This window comes from Rutidosis leptorrhynchoides, chromosome 5 (assembly GCF_046630445.1).
Source record: "Rutidosis leptorrhynchoides isolate AG116_Rl617_1_P2 chromosome 5, CSIRO_AGI_Rlap_v1, whole genome shotgun sequence".
Classification (NCBI taxonomy): domain Eukaryota; kingdom Viridiplantae; phylum Streptophyta; class Magnoliopsida; order Asterales; family Asteraceae; genus Rutidosis; species Rutidosis leptorrhynchoides.
The window spans coordinates 59,020,791-59,030,345 of NC_092337.1; the positions used below are offsets into that span (position 1 = coordinate 59,020,791).

General features: G+C 35.4%; 2 protein-coding genes across 3 annotated transcripts; both read right to left on the reverse strand.

Moving 5' to 3' along the window:
- Positions 1–1,446: 1,446 nt before the first annotated feature.
- Positions 1,447–3,982, reverse strand: LOC139847990 (uncharacterized). 2 transcript variants are annotated; one of them, XM_071837729.1, is made up of 7 exons: positions 3,589–3,982; positions 3,402–3,473; positions 3,099–3,137; positions 2,562–2,795; positions 2,356–2,453; positions 1,930–2,030; positions 1,447–1,841 (listed from the first exon to the last, which is right to left on the reverse strand). In XM_071837729.1, the coding sequence occupies exons 1-4, from the start codon at positions 3,790–3,792 to the stop codon at positions 2,754–2,756; spliced, it is 357 nt and encodes a 118-aa protein (XP_071693830.1). In that variant the 5' UTR covers positions 3,793–3,982; the 3' UTR covers positions 1,447–1,841; positions 1,930–2,030; positions 2,356–2,453; positions 2,562–2,753. The 2 variants fall into 2 exon arrangements, with proteins under 2 accessions (XP_071693830.1, XP_071693829.1); XM_071837728.1 differs by having other exon boundaries at positions 1,930–2,453.
- Positions 3,983–5,172: 1,190 nt separating this feature from the next.
- Positions 5,173–5,622, reverse strand: LOC139848656 (coronatine-insensitive protein 1-like). The gene has a single exon (XM_071838369.1). It carries the CDS (start codon positions 5,620–5,622, stop codon positions 5,173–5,175), a length of 450 nt encoding a protein of 149 aa, XP_071694470.1.
- Between the last annotated feature and the right edge of the window lie 3,933 nt (positions 5,623–9,555).

The following is a 9,555-nucleotide window of genomic DNA, read 5'->3' on the forward strand; positions in this document are numbered from 1 at the left end:
TCTTGCTGACTCAATAGAGGTGGCATATTCTAGAATAAATCTTGCTTTTCTTCTTCATATTGATCTTCTTTTTCTTCGTCTCCGTCTTTTTCTCCATCTGAATCACTAGATGCAACAACAGATATCTCAAACGGGTGATCTCCTTCTTTAATTTTACATACGTTTTCAACACCATAGTTAAACATATCAAACTCTTCAGTGTTTGGAGGTGGAATTTCAGGCTCTTCCGCTTCTAAATTATGAAGGTTTGGTTCAGTTACTTGTGTTGGGTGTGTTTCTGGGTTTCGTTGTGGTTGGTGTGTTTCTTGGTTTCGTTGTGGTACGTGTGTTTCTGGGTTTCATTGTGGTAGATTCATTCGTACTTTCTCAACAACATAAATATCAATCGGAGCATTTACAATTGCATATTCTAAAAACTCTTGAAAGTCTTCATAATCATCCGTAATATCAAAAACATGGTTATATAAATGTATCTCATTGAAACAGGTGAATTGGGTGGCATTTGTATTTTTTTAAGAACATTTTTTAATAATATTCTCCGATTCATTGGTTTTATAGGTGTAACAGGTAGTTTTAGCCGAATTCTAAAACAATCTAGGGGTAAATACGTGAAAATGTTGTTAATATACTCAAAAGAACCCCCACAACATATATGAACAACAAATTTATCTTCATTAACACAATTCATAAATACTTAAGTATTGCAAAAATGCTTAAAAATGTACCTTGTGTAGCCAATAATCACTGAAATTCTTTTGGAATGAGTTGTTATGAAATGATAAATTACAAGTTCCAGGAACATTCTTTATATAGGATCAAAATTTTATCCATGAAAATCTAGAAAATCTAATGAAATCTTATCCTGATAAGATAAGGACGCAAGGCGACTTGCGTGCTTGCGCCGGTTTGAACGCAAGGTACCTTGCGTCTTGCGAGGGCATTTTGTCAATTTTTTTTTTTTGGGCTCTGGTGCAAGGAGTGAAAAATATTTGGGCATTTTATAAATTCTTTAATGACAACGAGAAGCCCGCCCAATTTAACCTAAAACAAGGCCTAATAACGATACAATCCATTTCCCATTTGATTGAAGGCCCAAGTTTATTCAAGATACTCACAAAGCCCAACCCGGATCCGATCCATAACCCGGACCATCAACCCGACTCAACCATGAACCTTGAACTTTCAACCGTGAACTTAACTCGTTTCACCCGAACCCGGTTCGGTAAACCAATTCAAAAAGGTCCCGGTTCAGACCCAAAAAAAGTGTTAAAAATTAAATAAAATTTAATTGAATGTCTGTTTCAAATAATCCGAACAACCTCCAAAGTTTGAATTCAATGATCCGAAGACTCCGTTCTTCACATCACCAAGATCCGGGATCACAGTCATACTCAAGAACACGACTGTTAAAGATGAAACTATGATGTAATAACATATGATAAAAGACACGCCATTCTTCAAATTGTTGATCAATGTATTCAAATAAATACCAAAAATTAGTGACAAAGACTATCCAACTTAATAAGGTGGACTTGATTCAATAAAGGTTTTTTCGTTCATACGCACTATGAACATACTTATTATTAGAGATTGTTAATAAAGGCGGCAGGTGCAGAGAGACCGTTGGTTTTCAATTGCTTATACATCCATTGCCAATTTTCGGGCGACACCTCACCGCTAAGCGACTGAATCACGGACCCACCATTACAAGACCCGACTATACAACATTGCTCAAGAGACAAACCTTTTACTAGCTCGTACAAAAATCCGCCAGCAAAAAGGTCTCCTGCACCAGTCGCATCAACGGCCTTTGTTTGTCCGATATCTGGAACTCTCACAACCTGGATAATTAATAAATTTCACCAAAAATAAATATATGTATCTCTAATGGAATTTAATAGATAAAAGAAGTCAAATTTAGAGGTCAACCTCTTTTTTATGTCTTGCAATACATCCGTTTGCCCCTAACGTCACCACGGCCCATTGGCAGTATTTGCCCAACACATCAACTGCAGCCTCAGGTTGAGTAACTTGCTCACCACAACATTCGTAAACAACAAAAAAAACAGAGCAATGATCAGTTGATCACCATTGGACGTTGAAATATGGTCGGGTCGGAAACATTGGGTAAAGACATAAAAAAATAACTAACTCACTGGATATGATTAGTTGATTACAAATTATTACGGAAGCTATTGAAGTGAGTTTATAAAAGATTAAAAAGTTTTAAGCAATAATATTACACTTTAGAGGACATTCAAAGCACTAAAACAATTCAACCCATTGACCCGTTTTCTTTTTACCTAGACTCATTAATGCCTTTTGAGATGCAGTCGATATGTACTAAAATTTCACCTTATAAGTTCAGCAGCTTCATCTTCATTGGCGAAGCAAAGATCAATGTTACCCGACTCCAGTAGTTCTAAAAGAGGTTCCCTAAATTAGCGAACCATCTACCAATGTAATGAAACGTTAAATAAATATGTTAAGTCTTAAGATTAAAAGTATACACAGGAAAAAAACAAATAACAATTCATTAGAGAAAAAGAAAAATAGTTTACCTCAAAACTTGCTAAATCTAAGGAAAGAAGCTAGACTGGACCACTTGGTTGAGTAATCCTCGTGTGTTTTTAAATTTATGAAAGCATTGTATTTAGCTTCTCGTGTTGTAGCTCTGTACTAGTTCAGTGTGTTGCTTCAGTTCGCTATCTTTGCAAAGTCTTGTGTATCTTTTCATTGGGCAGGTGCCTGTTTCATTGGCCTCCCTGCCTTCCGTTTTGAATTAATAGACCTTGCTTTTCAAAAAAAAAAAAAAAAAATCTAGGGATATAAGAACACCTTCTTGTTTGGCCATTTTAATAGCTGCATTAATAATTTCTAGATTGTATTTACTATATCTCACCACCAACCACTGTAACATAAATAAAGGTATACAATGAATAGTGATTTTTGAATTACGACACTAATATTGTAGTGCGATATACAAATAGATGATGAAGGGATCAAACAAATATTTCTTCATTCAATAATTCTATCCATTTGGGTAAAAAAGTGATTTACGATCAAGTTAAATAGTTGAAAAACAGTTGTGTTATTACCTTGGAGCCCTTAAAATCCTCCCTCTTTAGTTCACCTGCCTGAAAATGCAACAAAAATTATAAATACATGCAAGCTTATCGCTCAAAAACCCTCAAATAATTAACTATTTATTATACATTCAGATAAATTTCTGACCCATTTGACCTGTTTCAGTTTGGGCTTTTATATTACCCGTTTGAGCCACTAATGCATAAGCTATATGACCTTTATAATTAAAGAATGGGTCGAAATCGCCACCTATAAGATTATGAAAAACTATAAATGACACAATCATGAGAGTATGTCTAAACTAGAGTACATACCTGTACTTTAGCAGCAGTTGCAAGGCACGGTCGCATAGTACGATTCCCCATTGCATCAACCAAGCAAATACACTGTTCACATAGTATCAGCTAATAAATTTAAGCACTTACTCATCAACCAAACACCTCCCAATTCAATGCAAATAAAATCAATTGGAAATGTTGTGAAGTGTTTTTGTAAGGTCACCTGAGCCGTATGTTCGTCTTTCCCCCTCAATCTTGATATGTTTACACCATAAAAACTCGTGCTTTTAACGAACAGGGCGCCTTCATCATCATCGCCACAAGCTCCGATTACTCCACACGTCATCCCAAAACCTGCTGCAAGGCCTCTAATGGTGTTGGTTACACTACCTCCAGCTATATATGGTCTTAATAGGAACCAAATCATTTGAAGATGATTAAATATGGGTATCGACTTGCTTTAGTAGATGTTTCAGCTCTTCGGCTGCAACCTACAAATAAAATGCTTTTTCTTGTGTGATTTATAAAAAAATATATATTTATTTATCTATTTTGTAAGCTTATTAGCTATGAATTAATTAACAGGATGCGAGATTTGATCATAGAAGAAAAGGAAAAAGAAGTATTTGAACAAAATTTACATGAAAGAATGCAATATGAAAAGGGTCTGGCCATAGTTTAGCACATTTATATAAACTGAATTATGTTTATTGTTAACGGAGTATTTGGACGTATGTTTTGAAGTGATTATAATCAGAATATCAGATTATATTATATCATAGTATATCACATACTTAAGTTCTAGAAGTCGAATATATGTATGTCACATATTTCATAAAAATAGAGGATTTATACAAAAATTTCTTACCTTTTCTTCCAAATACCATTATTCTGGCGTGTTATGTACATCTTGACTTTTACCCAAACACTCACAGCTGACTATTGTTAAAGCAATTTCATTAAATTAAATTTATGGTAAAGTTACATCAATTTGTCTTTGTAGGATAGTTCAATGTACCGATACTTTAAATCTTACCCTAGTTAATAAATCGGCTGTCAATGTCATGATGTCGGGTGCATACCTGACTCACTCACTCAGCGGTTGTGGATATGAGGGTGACAAGGTTTGAATCTCTGACTACTTATTTCTGACAAAATGCCCTCGACCAGTAGTACCAACTGAACTACACCCCATCATCTAAGACGATCAAGTCCAAGTCATACTAAAGAACCCTTTATTAATTAACTCTTTCTATTTTTTATCCGAATTGAATCTATTCTGTGCCACCACCTGTTGTCATATACAATTTATCAGAATCAAAGATTGATTTACATTAATGCTCATACACGTACATTTGTTTACTATTCTTTGAATAAGTATACACTGAAGTAAAAATGCAATTTATATCTACAGATGACAGAATGATTAATTGGGCAGCATCTCAATGTACAATTTGGGTGACTTTCGACCCATTTCTTTTAAAGTTATATTTTGGACAATTTTAACCTCTTAGTAATATATTTGACAGTTATTTTAGATACAGAGTCAAGATTTAAGCTGTTACTGGAAATAAAAACAAGTATATATTGCAATATTTGTCTTAGCATGCGCAAAATTAATTTGGAACTAACAATAATCACGCTCAATAAAACATGTAAACATGAAAAAACCAATAGTTCTTGAGCAAATCTAACAAATATTCACCGAAGATAAAATAACGGGCGTATTAATTGGGATTTCAACAAGCTACTTAATTATTTAATCATGTCAAACATATCTGCTATTCTACAAGGTTTATTTTCTTCTTCATTCGGACTCGGCCAAGCCTTTAGGTTCAATACTCCGATAAGCAGAGCCCAAGATGCCGTCTACAAGTAAGTATCTCAATGAGGTTACATTACACCTAAAGATATCAAACGCTTCCTTGCTAAAACGACAACGTACAGTTGACAAATATTGCAATTTTGGGCAACCCTTTGATAGCTCCACAAGTCCTGCATCCGATTCTCCCACATTAAAGCCAAGTGAAAGATGCCTCAAATTATGACCATACTTCCCTATATATCCCAAACCCTTGTCACTCAACCCTTGTCCACGCACAAAAAGTAGATCCAACTTTTCAAGTTTATCACAACCAATAAGCAAAGAACGGACCCCATTGTCTAGTGGGAAATTTTTCGTATATACAAAACCCATTTTAAATTCTTTAAGCTTTTTCATATGCTTTCCAATATTGCACAAGACCTTATTCGTCATACCAACCAGATCAATATGTAAACATTCTAATTCAACACATTATTCCGCAAGTATTTTAACCCCACTACGTGACACATGGGGTTCATAATAACCCTGTTTATTAACATAAAGTTCGCGCAACTTCTTGCAATACATACTAATGTTTCGCAATCCATAATCCCCTATGAGATCCGTTGTACATAATACTTTCAAGTTACAACAACTCTTAATCAACTTACAAACGTCACGTCCACTAAGGTATCCATCTTCACAATTCAATTCAGTTATCAAATGTGCAAACGAAACACAATTTTTACATCACAACGAGGACTGATTCTCATCATCAAATGCTTTAAACTATCAGGAAACTTGAAAATATTACTATAATCATCGTTATGATCATAATTAAATTCACCACCACCAAATTCTTCTAAATTAATCGCATACCCAAAAATTCCACTTGATAAATAAAATCACAACTGTCTATCTTAACAGAAACTAACCTGCAATTTTTTGCAACAATAACGAGATCTTTTATATCAAAGTTAACAGCTTGAAAATGTAACTTTTCAATTACCGTGTTACGCGAACCCAATTCTCGTAACCAATTTTCTGTTAGGAAGAGGGGATCGCCTGGACGTTGGGAGATATAAATTTGAGAGAAAAACAACTCTATTACTCACAAGAATAGATTTACAGAGTATTACAAAACTCTTACAAAAAAACTCTCAAACTCACACACACTCTCTAGGTTGTGATTACACTTCTCTGAGTGATTTAGGATGATTTACAACTGAGGTTTGCACCTCTATTTATAGTAAAAATTCTATGGCAGTGGAATGGTGTGAACGGAGAAGGTTGGCGGCCGTCATCGTCATCAACTTTGCTACTTCCATATGAGTTGTCAAGGTTGCCTACTTTGAATATCTAGAAGGTGGGCTTCTAGATTGTAGGCTGGAAATCTTCAATTCTCCCCCTCCAGCCGAATCCACGAACATTCCAGTTATGTCTCTGCATAACTCCAACTTCTCTCGAGTCACCACCTTTGTTAACATATCCGCAGGATTCTCCTTTGTATGGATCTTCACTAGTCTCAACAGTTGTCGATCAATTACCTCGCGTATCCAATGATAGCGAATATCAATATGTTTTGTACGAGAATGGTACATGGAGTTCTTGCTCAAATCTATAGCACTTTGACTATCACAATATACCTTGTACTCCTTTTGCTTGATTCCAAATTCTTGAAGATAACGCTTTAACCACAACATTTCTTTTCCAGCTTCTGCGGCAGCAATATACTCTGCTTCAGTTGTGGATAATGCAACACACCTCTGTAGTCTTGACTGCCATGAAACAGCTCCCCCTGCAAAAGTGTAAATGAATTCTGAAGTAGATTTCCTACTATCAGGATCTCCGGCCATATCCGCATCTGTATAGCCTTCCAAGATTGGATCAGCTCCCCCGTAACAAAGACATAGATTCTTTGTACCTTTAAGATATCTGAGAATCTATTTTACCGCCTCCCAATGCTCTTTCCCGGGGTTCGAGAGAAAACGACTCACCGTTCCCACTGCATGAGCAATATCGGGCCTTGTACACACCATCGCATACATCAAACTTCCAACTGCTGAAGAATATGGTACTGACGACATCTCCCCGATCTCTTCCTTGGATGAGGGACAGGAACTCTTGCTTAACTTAAAATGGTTAGCTAATGGAATGCTAACAGGTTTGGCATTGTTCATATTGAAACGTGAAAGCACTCGTTCAATATACTTCTCCTGAGATAGCCATAACCTTTTATTCTTCCTGTCTCGGGTTATCTGCATTCCCAAAATCTGTTGAGCCTGTCCTAAGTCTTTCATGTCAAAAGACTTAGAGAGTTCCTTCTTCAGCTGGTTGATCTTTGTTGTGTCTTTCCATACGATCAAAATATCGTCTACATATAGTAGAAGAGCAACGAAATTTCCTTCAGAAAACTTCTGAATGTAGACACACTCATCTGCTGCAGTTTTCTTGTACCCTTGACTCACCATGCACGAGTCAAACTTCTTGTACCACTGCCTAGGTGCCTGCTTTAAACCATACAAACTTTTCTTCAGCTTGCATACGAGGTTATCTCCTGAAACCTCAAAACCTTCCGGCTGCTCCATGTAAATTTCTTCATGTAAATCTCCATGAAGAAAAGCTGTCTTTACATCCATCTGTTCAAGCTCCAAGTTCATACTTGTGACTAATCCAAGTATGACTCTAATTGAAGTCATCTTGACTACTGGTGAAAATATCTCGTCAAAATCAATCCCTTTCTTCTGTTGGAATCCTTTGACTACAAGCCGTGCTTTGTATTTCACCACTTTTCCACTACCATCCTTTTTCAGCTTGAACACCCATTTGTTTTTCAGTGCCTTCTTCCCGCGTGGAAGTTCTACAATCTCATAAGTTTGATTTTTATGCAGAGAATCCATCTCATCCTCCATTGCGAGCAACCATTTTTCTTTATCCTTATGAGTTACTTGTCATAACCCGTCCTTAACCATAAGAACGAGTTAGATAACGTATGATTTCATTGCGAGGTATTGACCTCTATATGCGACATTTTTAAAAGAACAACTGCATTTATCTTACATTACAAACCATAACTCTTATTTTAATACAAGCTTTAGACAATAAAAAGATGATTATCGTTTAGCGATAATCTTAGACTTACAAACTTTACATGTGATGATAACAATACGATTTCTAGCATATTTTACATTACAAATCCTCCGATATGCAGTTTTATTTTTGACACAAATATGCATACTCAAGATCTTGTTTAAATTCAACATGTTGCAGCGGAAGCTTTTAGTTATCACCTGAGAATAGACATGTTTAAAACGTCAACATAAAGTTGGTGAGATATAGGTTTAATGCCGGCAGCGATATAAATATATAGACCACAAGATTTCATATATAAACATTTTAATAAAAATATTCTAAGTGGTTGAGCACTTGATAACCATACTTAACATTTAATCACGTCGCATATTCCCTTTATTATGAAATCTTACTACACCGTACCAAGTGTAGTCAGGAAACGAAGTACTGTGCAACCGTTGAATACTGGTCGTCCAGTCCGGTTGGGGTTGTCAGGCCCGATAGATCTATCAATAGGATTCGCGTTTACAATACCGCTGTAAATAATAGTTACCAAGCTACAGGGAAGTATGCCAGTGGTACAACTCAACGTAGAATATATTTTTCAGTTACTTGTGTCCATATCGTAAAACATAAAATACATGTATTCTCATCCCGAAATATTTAGAGTTTAAAAGTGGGACTATATACTCACTTTTGCCTTGAAGATATATATATTTTGACTTGGTCTCCGGTTGATATCACGAACCTATCCATATATAATATATCAATATATTTTCATTTTAAACAATCGTCACATATATATACTTATAATACTTTTAATGTCTTCTTAGTCCGTAGTTAGCAATTCAATATTAATGGTTCATATTTAGGTGTTTAATAAATAAATAAAACCCCCATCGAAATAAAACCCCATTGTATTCGTATTGGTCGGGATTAATCTTGACCCACGGTACCGGTGTTGTCAAATGACGTGTTGCGTACAGTCATGGGATCTTATGATTAATCTTCTCGTATTGTTTACGGGTGATCCTGAAATATATAAAATTAAATTATGAGTACATATATATAAAATATCATGTTATTTTAAAAAGATGTGATTTATTTAATTTTTCTCCAATTATTTTCGTGGCTAAACTAGTCTTGGATATCCGATTTTGTTTTGGTCATAGTTTCTTCGTTACAACTCCGTTTTCATTGGTTCAACTTGCCACTTCCTTGGATCGAGTCCCTCTTTAAGACTATGAACTGTAAATACCTTAGTTTGTATTTGAAATCACAGGTCATAGGTCAAACTTTAGTGAAACTTATGAA

Excerpts from the sequence above, each read along its gene's own strand:
- LOC139847990 (XM_071837729.1), bottom strand. The coding sequence starts at position 3,792 with ATGATTTGGTTCCTATTAAGACCATATATAGCTGGAGGTAGTGTAACC. Across the intron at positions 3,474-3,588 it reads AAGACGAACATACGGCTCAG|TGTATTTGCTTGGTTGATGC; the intron begins GTGACCTTACAA and ends CTATGTGAACAG. Across the intron at positions 3,138-3,401 it reads CAACTGCTGCTAAAGTACAG|GCAGGTGAACTAAAGAGGGA; the intron begins GTATGTACTCTA and ends TTGCATTTTCAG.
- LOC139848656 (XM_071838369.1), bottom strand. The coding sequence starts at position 5,622 with ATGACGAATAAGGTCTTGTGCAATATTGGAAAGCATATGAAAAAGCTT.